Here is a 23466-nt window from a genome sequence, read left to right as displayed (position 1 = left end):
TTGTAGTATGAGTAAACAAGCAACTCCTATAACTCGCGAGTGACAGGCAATCACTCGACTTTTACCGTGTCCTATTAAGCATTGCAGCTACTCGACTTTAGCAACTAGTGTTCAGATCAAGGTACTAAGTTTCATGCATCTAAGGTTTCGATCAACTCCTATAAACGTAAATGCACAATCATAAGCATCAACATATTGCATAATTTTAAAAATAGGGAAGCATGCATCGGGGCTTGCCTTCAAGTTTAGAGAAAGTTAGTTGGTCTTCAGGGTTTTGATCTGGCTCGAGCTCAGCTTCCACGTGATGTAGCTACGACGGGTTCCTCTTCTAGCGTGGGGTGGAGCTCGTAGGTTCCATCAGCGATATTAACTTCTAAAGTGATTCTGAGGGTGAAACTTTAGTAGTAGGTGGAAAGTGTGTGACAGAGACTTTGGTGAATTTTTCATGATTTTTAGTGAAGGACAACTATTTTCCATATTTATCTACCATTTATCTTTCCACAAAAAGAAAGGCATGTTTCACAAAGTTTCATTCTGTGGTTCATACTTTCCCTAAGAACTATACTTCAGAACTAAGCTACTCCAAGTAGATTCACATTTTTCTCTGCTCTAGATTACTCTCTAGGCAAAAAGATAAATTTAACCATAGATTTTATAGATCGAAGTTAAATTGTGATTTAAAGGTCACAAATGGGCTGCAAAGCATTTTTCAATGGTTCTTCTTACTGCAACAAACATCTCAAAGGTGGTTTTGTTATTTTTACATTTTTCTGTGATTTACTATGATTTAATTGCCTTAAACAAGAAATAAAATTGTAGAGCATTACTTCTAATAGTGACATGTGCAAGATGATTTTTCTAAGAAACTAGGTACTTCAGTGAGTCCAACAAAATTTTTTTGACATTTTTCTGAGCTTCCTACATTTTTCAGTGCATTTCCAAAGTTCATGTCACTTTCTGGAAATTTAATTCAAATATACTGAGGTACTTTACATTGGGGCCCTTAACAAAATTTTGAAGTTTCACAGATATGCCCTCCATTCTAACAAAAAGGTCCCTGCTAGGCTTTTCTATTCACAACTGTGCCCTCATGGCTTCACGGCGGCAGGCGACTTCAATTCCGGTGGACCTAGGGGCTAATCGATGAGAACAACGAGCGGGGAACGTGCGGGTGCTCGCCATGAGGGGATTCGGTGAAGGTCGAGGCGGTGGAGAAGGCGTGTGGACGGCGAACGGCGGTGGGGGCGAAACATGGGCAGTGGCGGAGGATCCTCCGGTGTTTCAGCACCGGCGGTGCTTCGGGTGGCCAACGGAGGGGGTTGTGAGGTGCGTGTGGTTGTGGCAGAGCTTGCGGAGGCGGCAGCGAGGTGCGGGGCGGTGCGGAGTAGGGGGCTCCATGGAGGGGTCTGAGCGGTGGTGTATGGTGCGAGAGCAGAGGAGTAGAGCGGCAGCGAGCTTGGTGTGGGGAGCTACACAGGCGGCGCATCGATCCCTTTTATAGGGCCAGGGAGGTACGGAGGGCGAGGACGGAGCCAGTGCTGGCGCCGGACGTGGCCGGAGGTGAGCGGGGGAGAAGAACATGGCGGTGCCATTGGCCGGCAGCGCTCACTGGCGGAGGGTGGATGCGGGCGCGTGCGAAGATCTTCCGGCGATTGGGCGAGCTCGATCTTGGGCGCGTAGAGACGGCTTTGCCGGGTGAGTCGATTGGCGGAGCGAGGGCCTCGTGCTGTTGTGGTCGCAACCGAGGTTGGGGAGGCGGAGCCGGCTGGTGGAGGTGCGAGGCGTGGTGCGTCGGGAGTGGGCGAAGCTCGCTCGGGGCGAGGCGAAGGGGATGCACAGGCAGAGGGGAGGATAGGGTCGCGAGCGCATTGGGCAGCCGGGGGACTGAGTTGTCTTGTCGCGGCCGCCGGTTGGCCGTCGGCGAGCCGCCGGTGGGCGAGAGCCACGTGTTGGGTGGCACTCTGGCGCGCTCTGGGCGAGGCGTTTGCTCCGAGCAGCCAGAGGGCCGGAATTGGAAGCGATTTATTCAAAAGTTTTCAAAAGAACTTGAAGTTTTCCCATGTATGATTTGTAGTCCTCATGCCAAAGTTAAAAAGCTACAAAATGTTTTCATCCAAAATCGGGCTGGATTTGAATTTATACAGCTTCAAAGTTTGCTAGAACGCACGGATTTCAGATTTAGGTGATTTCTGCATCTTGGGCCGATTTTAGTGATTTAGCTAACTTTGGCTTGGAATTTGAAGGACTTATGACGTGAATTTGGCCAAGGTCTAAATGAAGAAGTTGTTGTGTGAACATAGATTTCAAACTCTTATAAAGGGTTTTACTGGAGTTCAGTGTAAGTTTTATGAGTAACTTGCTTGCCAAGATATATACTTTGAACTGCTTTCAGACATCATATTTTTGCAGTTTTGGCTGGGTCGACTATTTTGGTCGACTTTGACCTAATTTTTGAAAACCTTTTGTGCAGATTTTGGTCTAACTCCAATAATCAAAGTTGTTAATGACTTGTAGCACTAAAACTTTTATATAAGATTTGACTTGAGCTTACATTACAAATTTTGAGAAAAAGGGCTACAAAGTTGAGGAATTTCATTGTTTTCAGCACTGAATTTTTTGAAGTGAGTTTCAAAAGCTACTAATTTTGATTCTATTTTTTGAACCTCTTCCACTCGAAACTAGTAAAAGTGCTAATAAGGAAAGTTGTTAGAAATGTAAAATGCTAAAACTTTTAGTTTGGCAAAATTTTATGTTTCTATATAAAATTTCAAGTTTTGATTTAGCCCCAGACTTGAGCTTTTAAGGGCAAAAAGGACCTTTCACTTGCTAGATTAGTGTCTAATCCTCCTATTCCAACTTAACTAAGTTTAGTTTAAGTAGAGTTATTACAATTAGGTTAGATCCGCTCGTATCCAAACATGTGCAGTACCCACCTCTTCATGTGTAAACCTAATCACAACTAATGTAAAGGATTTATGTAGTATAAAATTCTCAAGTATGTTGAAGTTAATTTCTGCAAGGAAAGCATGCACCTCGTATTGGAGTTTTGTAGCACAGCTGCACGTAATTGGTCCTTCATACACATGTGCTTGTGTATTCGATGGATGGTCTTGTGTAACCGGTGGGATGTCCTCATCATCCTCCCCCTCTTGAAAAGGAGTCATCCTCGACTCTTTCATTCCAAAGAATGGAGAGAAATCGGCAACGTTGAAACTTGTACTGACACCATATGTGCTTGGAAGGTCAATTTCATAGGCATTGTCATTGATCTTGCGAAACACTTTGAATGGTCCATCGGCGTGTGGCTACAACTTGCTCTTGCGTTGGTCAGGAAAGCGATCCTTGCGTAGGTGCACCTAGACCAAGTCTTCTTGTTCAAACAAAATCTTCTTGTGATCCTTGTTGGCTCGCTGCTCATACAGCTTGGTCATCTTCTCAATGTTATCTCTTGCTTGATCATGAAGCTTCTTGACAAATTCAGCACGCTTACTTGCATCAAAGTTCACATGTTCCTGCATCTTGGTCATCTTCTCGATGGGAGCAGCAGGTTTGAAACCATATACAATCTCAAATGGACAAAATTTTGTCGTTGAGTGTACCACCCTATTGTATGCAAATTCCACATGAGGCAAGCTTTCTTCCCAAAGCTTCAAGTTCTTCTTAAGTACAGCCCGCAACAATGTTGACAAGGTGCGGTTCACAACTTTTGTTTGTCCATTAGTTTACGGGGATGACATGTTGTGGAGAAGAGCAATCTTGTCCTAAGTTTCCCCCCACAACATCTTCCAAAAGTAGCCCAAAAACTTGGTATCCTGATCAGACACAATGGTTTGTGGCACACTATGTAAACGCACAATTTCCCTGAAAAATAATTTAGCAATGTGTGAAGCATTGTCGCTCTTATGATAGGGAATAAAATGAGCTATTTTGCTAAAGCGATCAACCACAACAAAGATTCAATCCCTCCCCATCTTTGTTCGAGGTAAACCAAGAACAAAGTCCATAGAAATGTCTTCCCATGGTACACTAGGAATAGGCAAATGGGTGTATAAGCCATGAGGGTTCAAGCGTGGCTTGGCTTTGTAGAAGGTTACGTAGCATAGAATGTTTCTCTCCACACAAAGACGCCGACTGGGACTTGTGCACGCTTGGAACCGAGTTTGGACAGAACATTGGCGGTGATGTTGTGTTCCCGAGTTTGGACAGATCACGTTCCACAACTAGCATGGTGCTGACAACGTGTGTCGTTGTAGAGATGTAGAGTTGTAGCATTTCTCGGTCGGCCGGAGCCATCATGAGGGGGGGGGGGGGGGTTGGTGAGGAAAGCTTTGAGCTCTTCGAGTGCCTTGCTGGCCTCGTCATCCCACTCGAACTTGTCCGCCTTTTTGAGCAGCTTGATGAATGGTAGACCCTTTTCGTCGAGTTTGCTAATGAAGCGGCTAAGGGCCACCATCATGATAGTAAGCTTCATAATGTCTTTCTTGCTAGCTGGCTTCGCCATGTTTCTGATTGCGTCAACCTTGACGGGATTGGCTTTATGCCGCGCTGGCTAACCATAAAGCCTAGGAGCTTTCTAGATGGAACACTGAAGAAACATTGGCCCGGATTGAGTTTCCAGTGATAGGCCCGGGGGCTGTTGAAGATTTCTGCGAGGTCGGCTATAAAGTTCTCCTCATCCTTAGTCTTGACAACCATATTGTCGACGTAGGCCTCGATGTTCTTTGTGTAGCTGCTTTTGGTGGCAACTCTAGATTGCCTTGTGGTAGGTGGCGTTTGCATTTTTTAACAATCAAGTAACAGTTGAGGAAGCACAGCAAGGTACTTCTAGCCATAGAGTCTATGACCTGATCGATGCGCAGAAGAGGAAAGGGGTCCTCAGGGTAGTGCCTGTTGAGGTCGGTGTAGTCGATACACATTCTCCATTCACTGGTTTTCTTTTTTACAAGGACTGGATTTGCTAACCTATCGGGGTGCTTACATTAATGGATGAAATCAGCACCTGAGAGCTTATTGAGTTCTATCCTAATGGCCTCCTTGCAATTGTAGGCGAAACGGCGAAGCTTTTGTTTGATCAGCCTTGTTGTCTTGCTCAATTCCATGGAGTGCTTAGCCAGCTCCTGCGGGACGCTGAGCATATCGGATGCCTTCCATGCGAATATGTCCGAGTTGTCCTGGAGGAAACTGGTGAGCACGAGTTCCTATTTGGGGGAGAGATTAGACCCTATGAGGGCCATCTTAGAGGGGTCTTCCAGGCCGAGGCATATCTTCGTGACCTTCGGATCGGGCTGCAACGTTGTGGGTGTTGACTCCATCTCTAGGATCATGAGCTGGTTCTGGTCCACCTTCTGGGCCTCGGTGAGCATGGTGGTGGCTTTGGCCGAGTACTCCAGGGCTTTAGCGAGCTGTACCGCCTTCGTGTCACACTTGTATGACGTCTCAACATCACCGTAGATGGAGAGGACATTGTTTGGAGCCGGCATCCTAAGGATGAGGTAGTTGTCGGGCGTGCCAAAGGTAACTAGAAAAACAACTCGACCTATAGGATAGGATAGGATCCTTTGCCGGGCACGATGCAGTAGAAGGGGTCTTCACAGGGCTAGAGGCGATCGAATAAAAGTCCATGCACTTTAGGGTTTCGGTGAAGATGATGTTAAGCCTGCTGTCGCCGTCAATTAGCACTTTGGGGAGGAGAGCCCGGTCTATGGTCGGGAAGACCACCAATGGGTAGGACCCGGGATCTGAAATGTGTACCCCGTGATCTTCCTTGGAGAAAGTTATGAGCATATCTGACTAGCGCAGATACTGGACTGGCCGTATTGAGACGAAGGTCACCTCTCGCTGGTGCTGCCTGTGTTTGCGGTTGCTGTAGAGCGCCTTGGGGCCACCCATGATGATGTTTACTTGACTGTTCGGTCGCTGGAACTCCCCGTTCTAGTCGGCGCTAGCCCGGTGGGCGTCTGGGTTTGGTTGGTCATGACACTTCTCTATGTACTGATCATTGCGGTGGTCGCGTCGGTAGTTGCCACGGTTATCACGGCCATCGTGGCGGTGGTCACGATCTTCGTGATTGTCACGGTGGTGGTCGTGGTGGTCGCGGTGGCGGTCATGACGATCGTCGCGGTGACGGTCACTGCGGTCATCACGGTCATCGCAGCGGCGGTTGTCGCGACGATTGTTGTCCCTGCGATAGTCGTTGCGGCGAGGTCGCTTGTACTCCACCGGGGCGCCGAGCTCTTTCTTGAGGACTGAGCAGTTCCGGAGATTGTGACGTGCGTCCTTATGGAAGGGGCATGGAACGTTCAGGGTGTCATCAAACTATTCCCGGAGGAAGATGGTTGGTCTGGTGGGATCAGTTTCGGCAGTGAGGACCTCGGGGCTCTTTTTCAAAGTCGGGAGGACTCCGATCGGGCTTGGTGCTCATTATGGGTCGGTGGTTTGTGGTCCTCATTCTTGCGATGCTTACCATCCTGGAACTGTACTTGCGGCACCTCCTCTGTGTCAGCCTGAAAGTTGACCGTCTTGGGGGCAGCCTCATACAGCTTGCAGAACATGTTGCAGTTCATCAGGTTGGAGCAAAAGTACAAGATGATGTCGCAGTCCTCGACACCAGCCAGCCTATTGCGGTTTTTGAAGAAGTGATTCACGTACTCTTGGAGAGTTTTGTTCTTCTGCTGGGGGACTTGCCCAAGATTCTCCGAATTTTCAGGCCGGATGTAGATAGCCTGGTAGTTCTAGGTTTAAGCCCTAGCAAGCTGACCCCAGGTGTCGATGCTGCTCGGCGGGAGGTTCTATAGCCACAGGAGAGGGGCGGGACCCATCGTCACCGGAAAATAGGCGGCCATCTAGTCGTAGGTGCCGTTGGTGGCTTCCACCGCGGTGATGTACGTCTTGAGTCATATAGTGGGGTTGGAGCGGTCGTCGAACGTTTCATTGATAGCTGGCTTGAACGAGGCAGGCCACTCAATGACCCTGAGGCGGGGAGTGAAGGTGGTGAAACCATCGACCTCCGTGTCATCATCCTCGAGGTTGTATTTGACGGGTGGTGCCCTGGGGTGTCCACCGCTGTTGCGCCTGGGTGGGACGTAGGTGTCTTTAGGAGTGCCATACATGCAGTTGTAGTTGGCACAACGACGCATCTCCTCTTCTTGGTGTTGGCGGTCCTCCCGTTCGGCATCGCAGTTTAGCCTGCCGTTGGGTCCATAAGCGCAGTAGTCGTGGTTGTACTCAGCGCGGCAGCGGAGCTCGGCCTCTTCCCGTTTTCGGTGGCGGTTGTTGAGGTCGGTGCGTAGGTCGTGACAGTCGCATAACTGTTCACGGAGGTCATGTTGCCGATCTTGTCTGCCATAGTTCTCGCCATCACCTCTCCTACCACAGCAGCGGTTGTCGTGGTTGTCGAGTTGATGGGCGTTTTTGGCGGGTTGGTCCACCTCCTTTTCACAAACAGGCTCCAGCCGACCTCCCGTGTGGTTACCGTGGTCGTCTTAGTGGTGACCGGATCTGCTATGAGGGGATCGACTTCGAGAGTGCTAAGTAGATATGGACCAGGAGTGTGTTGATTGGCTCCGGGCCCGCTCTTCGATCTGGGTGTTGGCGACACGGATACGTGCCCAGATCCGCCAGAGTGGCTCTGAGTATGGAAGGTTTTCCAAATCGGCGAAGGTAGCCCCCAGGTTAGCCTAGGTCTCCTCGAGGTCACCTTATAGATTGCGGGCGCACATAGGGCACCTGCGTCTACCTCAGGCACCGTCCTGATCGGCGTTGTCACCATCGTTGGCGCGCGGTGGGTCGGCGTTGGCGGCGGGCGATGGTCGGTGCTGGTCACCTGCTGCCTCGTCTGCCATGTTAGCAACATGTTGTTGGCATTGCTGAGCATCGGCTTGCTCTCATTGGCACCGTACTGCACAGTCCTAGTTCTTGGCGTTGTGACCTTCTTCCTGAGAAGAGGTTTTGCAATCCATGGGTGGATCGTGAGCGGAGATCACGAAGGCTTCACGATCTGGCGTGGTGGAGTTGCTCTCGATGTCGTTTCCATAAAGGTTCATTGTCAGGATGATGCAAGGGATCTGGAACTCACCATAGTTCGGAAACTGGGCGAGTCCAGTTGGGTGCTCAGATTGGATATGAAGAGACTGTGCAAGTTTTGCGGAAAACACAACAGTCGAGTTCCTCAGACCAAAGGGGGCGTGAGAAGGACCCTGCGTCGACCTTGTTGGGCATAGCGTCATCTCGGAGAGGTTGATGCACTCAGCAATGGTGTTGCTGATGCGATCTAGCCCCGCAATTAGGTCGGAGGGAGTGGGTGGGTGGGTATTACTCTAAGCATGGGTATTCTTCGCAATGGTGTTGCTGATGAAATCTTTTCTGGTTTGTATTTGTTTGTCAGCAATGAGAGCTCTAAGCACATGATTCATCAATCTCATGAAAGTACTAGGTGCATTGGTCAATCCAAGAGGCATCACCAACCATTCATATAGCCCAAACTTGGTTTTGAAGGCTATTTTCCATTCATCTCCTTCTCTCATTCGAATTTAGTGATAGCCACTTCTCAAATCAGTTTTTGTGAAATTGATAGCACCACTAAGCTCATCAAGCATGTCATCAAGCTTAGTTATGGGATGCCTATACCTTATGGTGATATTATTAATGGCTTGGCAACCAACACGCCATCTTTCTTTGAAACTAAAAGAATAGGAACTGCACAAGGTGAGAGACTTTCTTTTACATACCCTGTCGATGAGCTCTTGCACTTGGCGCTTAATTTCTTTTGTTTCCTCCGGGTTGGTGCAGTATGGTGCCTGATTTGGAAGTGAAGCACCAGGAACAAGGTCAATTTGATGTTCAATCCCTCTCTTTGGTGGCAACCCTGGTGGTACTTCCTCTAGAAACACATCTTCATATTCCTGTAGCACATCAAAAACACTACTAGGCAAAGTAGAGGGTAAGTCATTAGTGAAAAGAAAATTGTCCTTGTACAGGAGTACAAAGAACATGGCATTAGGTTCACTCAATTTTTATAAATCCCCTTTCCTAGCCATCATCACTAAACCCTCTTTTCCCTTAGGCTCGGTTCTTTACAGCTGTGGAGTTTTATTTGGCTTTGGAGACACTCCCTCACTATGTATATGGGTCACTCGCAAGTGTTTCTCGCTCTCTAGCTATTTTCTTTTGACGTCAAAACCACACATGGTTTGCAAAATGATTTTCATCATCATCATATCCCTCCTCATGGCTGCCATGAGATTCATCTTCATCATCAAAGCGATCACAGCGACCATGTTCACGATCAACTCCTACACGTCGGTCCTCATGGCCAGCACACTTACCACCACCACGATCATCATGACCACCTCCAAAGCGGTCATGAAAACCATGTTTGAAACTAGAATTTTCATCACTAGATTCTTCATGTTGATGTTGTGGAGCCCTTCCACCTACAGCAGGAAGATGTTCATTGAACATCCTCTCCATGGCCTCCAAGAGTGAGTTTTGGAGTTGATGTAACTCAGCTCGCTGAATAGAGGCTTCTTGTTCTCCACGATGGCCACCACGAACACTCGAATTAGATCCTGCCATATTAGGATAATGCAAGAGAAACTGGAATAGGAAAAATTTGTGGAATCAGACAACCTCACCTCTTACTCACCCAAGTTCTTGCCCGTTCTCAAGGACTATGAGTTTGCTAATGTGGCATATCCCAGCTGTGATTAAGCGATCTAAAGGATTACGAAACGACAGGTCCAGTTTACGTCTTTTTGTGCGGCTATAGGTGGCTGTTCAAGGAAAGCTATGGTATTGTAACAAAATGTATATTCCGTTCAACAAAATGTAAATGCTGCTATCCAGAAATCACCACCAACTTCAGTTGCAAATACGATCCGCAACACAGGCTCTTTCAACTTCTGTTTTCTTTCTTCTCTTTTTTTCTTCTCTTTTTTTCTCTTTCTTTCACACTTTTTTCTAATTTTTTTCACTAACAGGAAACACAAGATAACTTATGAGGGGTGTGGAAAAAAATCAAAGTATGGCGGAAGAACAACGATGGTGACTAGCAACAAGATGAACGCAACACACAAGGCAATAGTACCACAAAAGGCTATGGGTTTTTTTGTTGCTTTTGTGTGAACCATAGGATATGAACAAAAGTAGTAGCGGATGGTAAAGGATAAAAGGTGGGTGATAACAAAACCTACCATGACAACGATAGCTCTAATACCACATGATAGGGACCATTACAAGAAAGGTCCTTGGGATGGCCCTATCTTCACGGTAGTAGGTTTCGTAACAAGATAACTTGCTGAAAATAGCAGGTAAATACCTTTACCTAGCGGAGGCTGGATGCGACCAAGTGATGGCGAGAAAGGCACTGAAGAGAACTCCGGCTCGACCTCGAAACGAGCATAGAACCACGATCCGGGGTGGATGCGACCAAGCGACAGGGTGAGAGGCACTGAAACCTTGAAGACTTTGACTCGATCACCGAATGACCATTGAACCACAATTCAGGACTAATCCACACAAAACGGTGCAGCCGAACTAGAAGCCATAGAGAGATCTTCTTCATAAGTCCTCAAAGAATAGGGAATAATAGGGGTGTGCAAGGCACTCAGCAGCTTGGCTGCAAAACCATATGTGGTTATCTATTCATCGAAATTCAACTTATTTTTCCAATAGTACATAGGGGTTATTTATACTAGGAACAATCCTCCAAGATAGGTATGAACTGAACTGTCCATGTTGGAAGGTGGAAGGTCAAATGGTGAAGCATTCACGAGGTGACCTTTGAATCCCGCACATCTTCTCGGCTTCTGTGCAATCTTCACTAAATCAGTCATAACTCCTTATTGGGAAGTCCAATGGACAAGAAGTTTGTTGCATTGGAAATTAGACTTCAAGCCTGTTCCATCAAGTACTCATTCACCTCCATAGATATGGTGAATCAGGAGTTATGACTGATTTATTATGCAGGTCCAAACAGATCAAAACGGGAATAATCTGGACGTTTCGCTTCATTAGGTGGATCCGCTCATATCCAAAGGTTCCTTGCTGGTCCATTTCTTGCGGTTTGCTCTGATTGTTGCGTCTCGTCTTCATGTAGTGCAGTACCCACCTGTTCATATGTAAACCTAGTCACAACCAATGTAAAGGATTTAGGTAGTATGAAATTCTCAAGTATGCTGAAGTTAATTTCTGCAAGGAAAGTATGCACCTCGTGTTGGAGTTTCTTAGCACAGCTGCGTGTTATTGGTCCTTCATACACATGTGCTTGTGTATCTGATGCATGGTCTTGTGTAACCGGTGGGATGTCCTCATCATTGAGGATCCTTTCAAACCTTTACTTTTTGATTCATCTGATCTTGAATCAGATTGCTTAGACGAGGATGTAGAGTGTGTTGGCTTGGAGGATGGCTTAATAGTGGATGATACATGGGTTTGAAGAGCACTACAATTTGATGTATGAGGCATTTTCTGAAGCATGAAGTGGATACATGACAACCATAAGCACCTTTGGACAAGGCACTTGTTTACTAGAGCAAGTAAGAGTGACTATGTCACAATTAACATAGCTAAAACATTCAACAGCTAGATTAGGCATGAAAAATCCCTGCATGTTGTTGATCTTATGGATAGGATCAGATAATTATGCATGGAGAAAATGTTCTTAAGAAGAAAAAATTGCTAAGAAGCTTGAAGATAAGATATTGCCAAATGTAATGAAGGACCTTAATGCAAGGAGCAGGGGGCTGAAATATAAGTGGAGATACTCACACAAAGATGGTGGTTAAGAAGGTGAGATGTTAGGTGAAGTTGAAGGTGTTACAAGAGATCTAGTTCATTGGAGGCCTACTATTGATCTTCAGGAGAGGAAGTGTACCTGTAGGCACTGGCAAGTTACTAGTCTGCCAATGTACACATGCCTTGTGTATTATAACCTCAATTCAAGGTAATATTGAACACTATGTTCATGACTACTATTCTATGAAAAGGTTCAAGAAAGCCTATGAAAAGTTTGTGAAGCCAATGACATATAGTAAACAGTGGCTTCAAGTTAATCTTGGGTTCAAGTTGTGGCCTCCACTTCTGAAAAGGGCACCAGGTCGACGAAGGGAGAGATGGTACAAATTAGCTGCAGAAGGGGACTCTGGAAAGAGAACCACAAGATGCAGAAGGTTCCTGTAGCTTGGACATATGGAAAAAACATGCAATGAATATGTTTATGAGTCTGATGCACCACCACCTGCCCCTCCAAAACCTAAGAGAAAGAGAGGCAAGAAAAAATATCACAGTAGTGCCATCTAGTGCTGCTGAACCACCATAAGAACAACCATCATTAGCTTACCCATTGTAAGATTTCAACTCAAACTTTATGAAATTTCACTTAAATTGCACATATCTCACATATAAACCATTTACAGGGTGACACCATCTAGAGAAATCACCTTAGTTTCTACACAAGCCCTATGACAAGAAGGTACTACAATATTTTCACCCATTATCTTACTTGTTAAAACTGTAGTATGTCAATTTTGCATGCTTCTACATCTATGCAGTATATCAAGGAGGTTGTTGGAATATGAATCATCTACACCAACTAGAGCCATCACCTCTGTTCCTACACCAAGCCCTCTCACAAGAAGGTATTGCACCTTCAATCTTTATGCCATGTAGTTTGTCAACTTCATTTATTTGACACAACTCTTTATACATTTACATCCGTAAGAGGATGCTAGAACTTGAAGGTACTATAGAACCTATTCAATGTCTTGCTCTATCTCTAGAACCTGCCCATGAGAAGGGAAAGCCAAAGAAGTTGAAGGTTGTCTGTCGGATTTATAAGCCCAACAGTCCACCAGGGGGTTACCCAAGTGGTTGGCTTGCAGGTGAGAGTGATTGCGAAACCAAGAACTCGAAGGTGACCGCGAGAACACAAGGGACACGAGGGTTTTAGACAGGTTTGGGCCTGAGGAGAGTAATACCCTATGTCCTGTTTGTTCGGTGATTTGTATTGCTCAAAGTTCAAATGCCCTCGGGAGGCTCCCTTGGCCGTCTTATATAGGCTAGCAACCTTGGGTTACAATTTGATTTGAATCTAATCTACTCTGTAGTTATATGGAAAGTAATCTAAGTCGGACTACAATACGCGTTCCATGATATACGGGTAGATTTGAACTATCTAGTTGCCTTGTCTTGTACTCCAAGTAACTCCATGTCCTTGGCCCACACGCTCTGGTCGGGCGGGCCCACTTGTCAGGTCCGACCAGTATCATGGTCGGTAGGGACCCATAGGGTACCCATATCCCTCATTGTCCGATCCAAGAAAGCTTAGGCCATTTAGTATCATGTTCTTGTATGTTGCTGTTCAAACCATGATCTTGAGATGTGTGGATCTGGTGTTGTACTAGATAGCCTAATGTGGCTGGACCATGTTATTTTGTTTTGCTAGACCTCCTAATAGTTTGAACCTGGTGTTCTTATATGTTGAAATGTTGCTGACAACTGTTATGATGCTGGAAATATTTTACTGTTATGTTGCTGAAATGTTCTCTGTCTTGTTGTTGAAATGTTGGTATGAAGGAGTAAGGGCAATTCTGTCTAGAAATCATGTTTGGATACCTGTTGGATTCGGAAATATTATTATAAAAGCTATAGTGTCCAGTGGCATATTGACATGGTTGAGGAGTGTGTTTTTGGCTAAGCCACTCTTTTTTAGTGTCCTATGGCAAAAGCCACGATTGAACAATGTCCAGGAGCTCATTTTTCCTAGGGGAAATTGCTGCATTGTGAGCGCAGAGAGAGAGAGAGAGAGAGAGAGAGAGAGAGAGTGAGGAGAGAGGGGAAGGCTGAATGAATTGAAGCACTTTGACTCGTGGGCCAGGTGTACTAGATGCCCGTGCTCCCACGGTCCCACCGATGAAAGATGAATGGCAGATGGATGCAGCCATACAGACGCGCAAACTCACGACCGATCGGAAAGTAGTCTTTACCAAAAAATAATAAGTCAATTCCCAAATGCTATAAAAATTTATATGAGTTCCTTCAGTGCCATTGAATCTAAGATTTATCCTCTCAATGCCATTCCATCCGTATTTTCATCCAAGATCTATTAAGTGTGATTGGAAAAGACAATGTTACCCTCTTGAGTTAGGGCCCCACCTGTCAATGCTCTCTCTCTCTTCCTCACCTCCCGTCGTAGGCCTATCTGCTCCTCTGCCCCTTCACTCCATGTCGGAGATCTGTGTCACCACCTCCCTACCCCTGCTGGGCCATGGTTGAGTGAGCAGGGTGGCGAGGCTGTGGGTGAGGGAGCAGCAGGAGTAGAAGAGCGACAAGCGGCTTAGGCAAGGGGTGACCTACGTAGGGGCGCCGCCATCTCTGAGCAGATACCCGATGTAAGAACCACCCAATTTGATCTCGAATTAAGTGAATTGACGGTCATGCTAATAGGATGAGAGCAAACAGTTACGTGTCTTGCGACGTGTCAAGTGGAAACCCACACGTAGAGACGCAAGACTTGGTGTAATTCAACTTAACAAGAGACAAATCCAGTAATCCCGGTAGGTGTTTTACATCATGCTCAAGATCGAGCAACACCAACCTTACAAATTGCACATCACCACATGAACCATAAAAGAGCAATTTTAAACATTACACAAGTTCAACAATTAAGGTTACAAGTTCATTACACACATGGTTCAAATCTGAAATTTAATTAAATGAGCTCCAAAATACAAGTCTTGGACTCATGGCAACAACAACATGAAATTAAACATTAAGGTTTAAGTTTTCCCAACATCTAACCCATAAAAAGAGCACTACTATGCAGCGGATACGATAGATAAACGCAAAAGACACGATGGTGTAGTTGCCCAAGAACACAATCAAAACAACAAACGACCGCTCTAGTCACTCATCACCCACTCTCGAATTGGCGGGGTTAAAGTGACCAGACACGTCCTCCGGTTCACCTGCAACTTTAGTGAGCGATAGCAACATGAGTACAAAAAGGTACTCGGAAGTTTTACGCAAATATATAACAAGGATCATGCATAAGGTTGAACAAGGAGTAAGGCTTTAATGTTAAGTAAATTTGCAAAAGCCTATCTCATCCTATCCTTAATTTTTTACCATAAGCATGTGAACAACACCCTATGGACAGCTAGCAAGTTTTATTAATCTTGCCCAAACCCACTTCAAATTTTAGTTGGAAACAATTGCATCAACATGGTAACATAGAGCATAAATATATGAACAAGTATTAAAAGCATCCGATGACCCTACGATGAATTCATGGGACTTGAGCTTGCTCATAACCGAGAGCGCGACAATTCGAATTGATTTATCCTTACAAGGGTGTACTCTTTACCCACACGACTCGAGGACCTTGCGGCTCGCATACCCGATCAATGGTGCGCAAGGGGGTACTTATGCCAACATTTTCCAAATCGCCCTGAACTATGAGTCAAACATGCCTAACTTGTATGGAGGACGACCTAGGTCCACCGGGGACACTCCTAGGCTCCTCTACATAGTCCAAGGACTACACACCTAGGACCGTGCCTCATAGAGCAAGTCAAGTAAGGTATTAGGCTTGTTCATCCCATACGGGAACATGTGGTAGCACGGAAAGGGGTGCTCAAACCAACGTCAACAACGGACAGTCCTTAATCGACTCGAGCTGTCTATGTCACCGAGACTCCATTCTCGTGACCCTACACACCGCTTAAATCTCGTATCCAAATTAATCATGATGTTCATTTGTTCAGCAACATTAAAGAACCTCATTAGAAACAGTGTTGATTAACCTATAACCATTTTCCTTACTAAGTGATCATTCTATGACTAAGCATGGCTAAGCAATTACAAGATTAATTTATTATAACCCATACTATTCGAGGGATAAGGTACATGATAACAAAGTAAGGGAGGCCATAATAACAAAAATATAGGTTCTAATAATGCAATAAGATAACCCACATGCAACCCATAGCGATACATAGTAAAAGTTTCATTTTAAAAATTAGGAGACAAATATGCTTAGCTGCTTGCCTTGGTTTTCCTCGGGCTCAACCTCAACCTCTACGTCGGCCTCGGCTTCGGGCTCAAAGGTTACGTTCTTCGACAAATCGCTCTCTAAGAATGAAATGCGTGCGTGCATTAGAGATGATGCTATGACTGCAAATTCTCATAAAATGCATGGAAAACAAAAGAATAGTAAGAAATAAATTGTTAACGGAACAATTGAGCTAAAAACAATACAAAATCATACCAGAACGATGAGAAAAATTATTTTGCACGATAAACCAAAAGCAAGCATGAAACTGCAAGATTCAAATCATCTGTTGAGAAACAATTATGAAATAATTTGTGCTGACAGAATACACCAATACAAAATTATGAGCATTGGATTCACATCAGAATCAATTTTTGAATGTGGAGATATAAAATAAATAAGACAAACTACCATTAAGCACATTAAATCCTTAAAGGCTTGTAAATCAACCAGAAAAGCATCAACATCATTTTTCCTAGATTCTATGTAGAAAAAAAAGCTAACAGAAGTGGTTTCAACATTTTATCAATTTTTCACTAATTATCATGTAAATAACAAAATTAAGACAACAAACAAACATTAGATTTAAAACAGTATGAAAACCATAGATTCCACTAATACAAGTTGCATATCTAGAACATACATGATAAATGCAAGCTAACAAAATTAGTTTCACAATTGTTGGACCACTACATGATGTATAAAGCATTTAACAACTCTTTGACAAAATAAATCATAGCACCAGGTAAAAAATAGGAATATGCACATAAAATTTTTTGAAATAAACTAGATATTGTCAGGAATTCAACAAAACAAGTTTCACATTTTTAGCATTTTTCTACACATTTCTATGCACTTTCCAATTTTGCAACTATTTAATCTAAAAGATAAAACAAAATCAAGGTCATCTTGCAAAACAACCCTCAGATCTATTGAAACCTCACACAAAGGTGCTAGAAACTTCCCCATAACCTCTTCTCTTTCTTTCTTCTTCCCACAACACACACTTCACGCACACATAGGAGCTCAGGCACGGCACGGTGCACGGCCGTGGCCGATAGTGGCGGGGGAAACGGCGCAGTAGCGGGAAGAGTGGCGGGGCCGCGCCCCAAGGCAGCGGTGCTCACCGGCGGTGGCACAGCAATGAGGAGGAGGCGGTGCAGAAGCTCCAGGAGGCAGCGCAGACTGGTGGACGGAGGCGAACAATGGTGTTGGCGAGGGGACCTGCACGGCGGAGGAGAGCGGCCGGTAAGTGGCGGAATGGGTTCACGGCCTCGCGAGGAAGCTCTGGGCGCGAGGAATCAGCCGGCGGCTTACCGGCAAGGGCGAATCGGACTAGTGACAGTGAGGTGGTTCGGTGGAGTTGGAGCTCGGGCGGCACCAGTAGCGGCGGTAATGTGGAGGAGAGGTGGCTAGGGTTTGGAAGGGTACCGGTGCGGCTTATAAAGGAGGAGCGGGATGAGGGCATGAGCAGTATTTCACATGGCCAGGGCCTAGCTGGCCAGTGTGCGGTGGCGACGTGGCGGGAGCTCGCCCAACCGGCGGCAGAGAGAGGAACGGGAGGAAGGAGAAGGACACGCTGACGCGTGGATCCAGCCGATTTTCAAACCGTTCCACTTTCCCCACTCAAACAACCCAGCTACAGGCACCTAAAAATCTCCCAAAAATACTGAAAGATAAAATCGGAAAGAACACAATTCCATAAGAATCACCTCAAGAACTGCTCAGGTTTTCACACGATTGACAAAAGAAAACAGCCAAAATTGAAACTTAAATGAATTTTTAACATGTGAAAACATCACTGAAAAATTTAGTAAAAATACTGTAAAATCATCGAATTGAATCTAGTATTTAAATAAAATAACAAGAGGCACAGTTGCATAGCAGAAGTTTGGTTTGCTTCACGAGTTTGAATTTCAACAATAAACAATAATTATGTGAACTTAAACAAAAGCATAGCCATGATGCTCAATTATGCACAAATGATGCTCATGTTAACATGTTAAACTCATTTTGCAACTTTGGGTCATGACACCCGACATCTCCTCGCAGGGGATTTGGTGCTTGCTGGTTTGGGAAAAAAATTGAGAGATTCTTGCTTTTGCTTCTCTTGCTGATTGGAGAAATTTGTTGCAGAAGCCTCGTGCCAATGGCTGAATTCGATTCGATTGGAGAAACAGCAACAACAAGCATTTGGACGTACCCCAGCTGAATTTGCTTGCCACCGCGCCACTCGCTCGCTAGTGCCACTACTCGCTCGCTAGCAAAGCTCGCCCGCGCTGCCTGTCGCTCGTCTGCAAGCGATTTCTCCTGGGCAAAGCTCGCTGCTCGCCTGCGCCAGCGTCAGGCACTGAGGCACGCCTCCTGACATAACCTGCGGCCCCGCAGCACGCAGGTTGCTGACAGCCGCGCCCCCTCGGCCAGCTCGATAGCGTCGTGGCTCGGCGCGCTGGCCCAACCATTCCTTCTCCTGGCCGGGCAGAGCTTGCCTATGCTGCTTGTGGCTCGGCTTCCCGCGCCGCTTGCTCCAGGCCGCGGCTCGCTCGCGCCGCTCGCTGGTCCCAGGCAGCAGGCACACGTTCCTCGCGCCGCTCGCGCTCACACGGTGGCCTCTGTCTTGGGCTCTTAGCTCGGTGGAGAAGGTCAGAAGGGGCGAGGGGCAAATGAGTATTTTTCATGGCTACTTAACAACCACATAACGTCTCATGGATGGAAGGATGGAAATGGCACTGAGGGATAAATTTTAAATTCAGTGGTACTGAAGGAATTTCATAAAATTTTATGACATTGAGGGAAGTTATGTAAATTTTGATAGCACTGAGGGAATTAACTCAAAAATAATTGGGTGAGGAGGTCTGAAAAAGAAAATGATAACTATCGGGAGCATCCTCCCATCGCCCCTCTTCCATGCGCTGCTTGCGTCGCTACAGCTCGCTGCTCTCCCGCACTGCCACCACAGCTCACTACTGCTCCCTGCGTCGCCGCCACTCACTCCTCCCCAGCGCCCACACCGTGCCCGTGTGCTCACCCAGCGTTCTCCTCCACGATGCGGCTGTCGAGATCCCCGCCGCCGTGGCCGTCAAGATTCCCACCGCTGACAGCACTTTTTTTCCTCCTTACCCTAGCCGGCGAGATCCCAATGTGCCTCTTCCAGTCTTCCTCCCCATCACCTTCTGCCTGGCCCGCCGGCCGCCGCATGCTTAACCAGCACGTGAGCACCCTCGTGCCGCGGCTGTTGAGCTCGCCGGCCGCTACTCTGCCCACCTGCTGCTGCTGTTGCTCGCCTGCCGGTGCCGCTCGAATTAGGCTGTGGGAGTTTGATTGTGGTGATTCTTCGCGAGATTTGTCGAGTCAGAGGTCACAAATTGCATCTTGTAGTTGCAGGTTCATGAGCTTCATTGCCGTTTCGTTGCCGGATCCGAAAATACGCAATTGATGCTCCTGGTCTTGGTTGTCTCCGCTCGGCTGCTACTGAGCTCGTCATCATATCAGCCTGTATCTAAATCTCCCATGGCGCAATGCATTTGGTGCATGGACATGTGGATGCGTGGAGCTGTCACTGGCAGCGGCTGCCCATATCTTTGTGGAGCAATTACCCAAACGGATATTCTACTATGGAGAAAAAATACAGATGTATTCTTGTGCACAAGCTATTACAACCGGAAGCTAATTACTGGTGAATAAAATTACAAAGCTGGCAAACAGGGCCAAGGAAAACGGAGGGAGTATCCTTTGTGATCATGGGCATAAATATCAAAATCGAAGCATATTCCCTTTCAGAACTTCACTTTCTTCTCGCAGCACAAGAATTATCCCCTCCCCGAAGCTAGGAGGGTATTTAGTTGCAGGCAACCTTTGAACTTCTTGGTTGAATGAGTTTAGTGGGGAGGACACACTGAAGCTACCGAGATTGACTGCCCACCACAGAGATTAAACATGCTTTAAAACGAAGGCCGAGTACGTTAAGCACTCTGCCTGGTGCGAAAATCGCACAGGGTGAACAAACCTTCTGTCTCTGAGAGCATAAGAGGACCTTGAATACTTTCCTGATGCACTCCATTCTCAAGCAATATCGTGGAAGTCAGGGATCACACACGCTAGCACGGGAGCAAGACTGGGAGAAAATAAAATTAAGAGGTAATTATTTGATCTATGGATTGATGATGCAGAAGTTTTAACTTTTTTTTTTGGCATGCACTCCTCTTACTGTTCTTGCGGCGTGGCAAGATACATCCTGGCGCACATATGTAAGGATGGAGTAAGAAGATGGAAATGGGGCTGCATCTCACTTGATGCAGATGGACAGATGGAGAAATAAATGAGCTCTAAGAGGGCCAATCCTCTTGTCGAATAAATACACAAATATGCTTCAGTAATATATTGCTCCCAGAACCGATATGAAGGTTTCACCTAACAATCTAACATGGTGTTGAACCGATATGCAGAAAGGTTTCACGTTGTTGATCATAAATCTACACAAGACAATCAGAGCACGATTCAATCAATGTTTGTGCCATAGATGATCGGGAGGCAATGTGGTGAGACACTCACGTATATATTGCCCAACTAATTTTCTTAGACCCCAAACCTAGAAGTGCTATCATCAAGCAAAATGTTAACAGAAACACACCTCTGGTTTGAATCAATGAAGCTGCATAGTCCTTAATTATCATGAAATGGAGCAAGTTAACAGTATAATTTTTCCTTGTTTTTGTTTTAGGAAAAATGACCAGAACTTTTTACTAGCCCCTTGCTTGGATCATTACTTAAGATAGCTTTCCTTGTTTTTGTTTTAGGAAAAATGACCAGAACTTTTTACTAGCCCCTTGCTTGGATCATTACTTAAGATAGCCCAGCTGCATTCCAGAGCTTCATTGAACAATACGTACTGATAAAAAGAACAACTAGCATCCCATTTTCAGTGGCGGGCGGGAAGAATACTTATTAGCTAGTCACAACGGTTGCCCAGCTAATAAAATGGCTATTGCTTGATGCGACTATCACTACTAGATTAGTGATTTTTGCCTAGAGTTTTTATCTGCTCAACCATGTGGGATTCTACAGGGAAATGTCATCTATAGCTGCTCTAAGAGGAACTGATCGATTAATTGTTGGATGGAATCAGTTTGTCACAGGTAATTCCAATCGATGAGATATGAAAGTGATTCACTCATATAAATTAAAATTTTAATATAGACAATTAAAACCGGCAATTAACATTTGTCGGTCTTGACAATAATCAATCATATATATAATCCATACTTCTTTAATTTATATCGGATTTTTTATAGTTACCTTGACATGTTTTGTCAACATATGCAACTGCTCGATTTCGATCTACTCTGGCATGGGTCACGAGCTGAAGCTGCTACTGCTTCACCTTGAGAATGACAACACACCATTTTGTGCTCCATCGAGCAATATCCAGTTGATGAGAACGTCAAGGATTGAAGACTTGCAGTACGCTCTGCGAATGGCTTTAATACTTTTTAAAACTTTGACACTTAAGTAATGTGGCATAAAAATATATCTATCATTTTAATGATCTGAACTGTGCAGGCAATTGATTTGTGAATCAAGTTGTGAAATCTGGATTTGGCTAAAAGTAGCCCTGCTAGTGGGGGTGTACCCGCCACTCATCCACCCCTACCCACAGTGTACTAAATTAATCACCCACCCCAACCCCATCCAAAATATAAATTAATCACCCCGCCCCATCCCACCCCATAAAAATGGGTACCCATGGTTTTGACTTCTTCAGTATTAAGGTGAATCATCCAATCCATTCCAGCATCCTGTAATAATCAAACAGGGAACATTTGCACGTCTACACGGCTCCCCACAGTGGAATCTGGTGGACTCATAGTTTGCTTCACTTCAGGTGGTGGCGACGGCTTGGATGGCCTGTTGGGCTTGATCTCTTCAACCTTCTCTGTTGGGACCTCAAACTGCAATGCAACGGCGCCAGATGACTGCTTAGGTTTCTGATGGGCATAATAGTAATCGATACACAAACCAAGAAGCAGCAAGCAAAAAAAAAAGATATGGTGCTCTTGGATATTTAGTATGTACCCTGAATCCACAGCCAGACACACAAGCATTGAAGCACTCCTGCAGGGAAAACCAAATTTGTCAGAAAGCACAGCTATAAACACCAAACATATCAATCCTAATGGTTGTATCCGTCTAGCATAACAAAGTTTGCTTCGTCATATTAAAAGAAAGCCAACAAAGTTATATGCTTCATATAAAAAAATGCCTTTGGTGCCCTGCTTTCTATGCAGATCAAACAACAATCTGATATTAAAAGTGAATGGTAGGCCAAAGAACACCTCTAAGTAGTTCAAAATGGCATCATGTATATTTTCTTCCTAACCATGCAGTTGTCTGAACATGATTTTGTAAAGTGCACATTGCTAGATAAAGAGAACAAATACAAAATTAGAAATGTAGCAGAAGGGCAACAATAACTAGAATAGGTGGTAAATGGTTTATTTGCATAACTTCTACACGATGTAGTAACCAGATCAAATCAGTAAGGCAGCAAAATGTTACTTACCAAAGAGTAACCATCCTGCCCTGGAGATCGATCAATGTAAGCACTCCACTGCCGATCTTCCAACACTGTATCCTTGTAGCAGATTTCAGTACATTTTCCTATGTCTGAGGATTTTACAGCGAAGTAAGTTATCTCACATGCTACAAAATACAAATACATTGTTGATAAGAAACTATCCTATTTTGGTCCTATATATCTGAGTTGACACAGGAAGAATTTTGCTGTCCTGAATCACAACATCTTGATTTAGTGACAGAAATCAAACTCTTTAGAACAATCAATCTACTGAACAAGGCAATAGGTGAACAAAAATTGACAGAGTAACAAACAAGTAGCAGACTGCTAACTATATGAAGAGTTAGCACAGAGGACATTGTTTGGGTACCTTTAAGAGTCATTTGAGCTTCTTCGAACTCAAAGAGGCATCATTATCTCAGGTAGCTACAGATGCAAAGAGGTATACTGGAGACATCAGTACATGTATATGCAGTAACAAGTTGCAAAGATAAAACTGTCTTAGTAACATACTAATATGTTCAAAAGAAAAAATCTGGATGCAGCTCAGCTCAGAAACCTCAGTTAGTAAAAATTACCTTCATTGGTGGGATACTTGTACAGCCAATCTTTGCAACAGACCAAAGCAAGAGTTTCTAGTGTCATTGAGCTTCGATTGTCACTAACAATCCGACCACTCAAGTTGAATGCTGATTCAGAAGAAACGGTGCTGAGTGGGATTGCTAAGAAATCGCGTGCCATCGCTGACAGCACAGGGTACTTGTTGGAGTTTGTCTCCCACCAAGTTAGAATTTCAAAATTTTCATATGTTCTCACTGGTGTCTAATTCAATTTTTAGATCCGA

At 45.1% G+C, this 23466-nt stretch overlaps 1 protein-coding gene across 1 annotated transcript; it reads right to left on the bottom strand.

The window, feature by feature from the left end:
• Positions 1-21852: 21852 nt before the first annotated feature.
• On the bottom strand, positions 21853-23053 carry LOC101761835. The gene is made up of 4 exons (XM_022824296.1): positions 22993-23053; positions 22608-22711; positions 22121-22159; positions 21853-21996 (listed from the first exon to the last, which is right to left on the bottom strand). The coding sequence occupies exons 1-4, from the start codon at positions 23003-23005 to the stop codon at positions 21853-21855; spliced, it is 300 nt and encodes a 99-aa protein (XP_022680031.1). The 5' UTR covers positions 23006-23053.
• Positions 23054-23466: the final 413 nt, after the last annotated feature.

Source organism: Setaria italica, chromosome II, assembly GCF_000263155.2.
Source record: "Setaria italica strain Yugu1 chromosome II, Setaria_italica_v2.0, whole genome shotgun sequence".
NCBI classification, from domain to species: domain Eukaryota; kingdom Viridiplantae; phylum Streptophyta; class Magnoliopsida; order Poales; family Poaceae; genus Setaria; species Setaria italica.
Note: the sequence above shows the minus strand (reverse complement) of the source record. Positions and strands in the feature narration are given on the sequence as shown.

Excerpts from the sequence above, each read along its gene's own strand:
- LOC101761835 (XM_022824296.1), bottom strand. Across the intron at positions 22,160-22,607 it reads GGCAGGATGGTTACTCTTTG|GAGTGCTTCAATGCTTGTGT; the intron begins GTAAGTAACATT and ends TTTTCCCTGCAG. Across the intron at positions 21,997-22,120 it reads TGTCTGGCTGTGGATTCAGG|TTTGAGGTCCCAACAGAGAA; the intron begins GTACATACTAAA and ends GTTGCATTGCAG.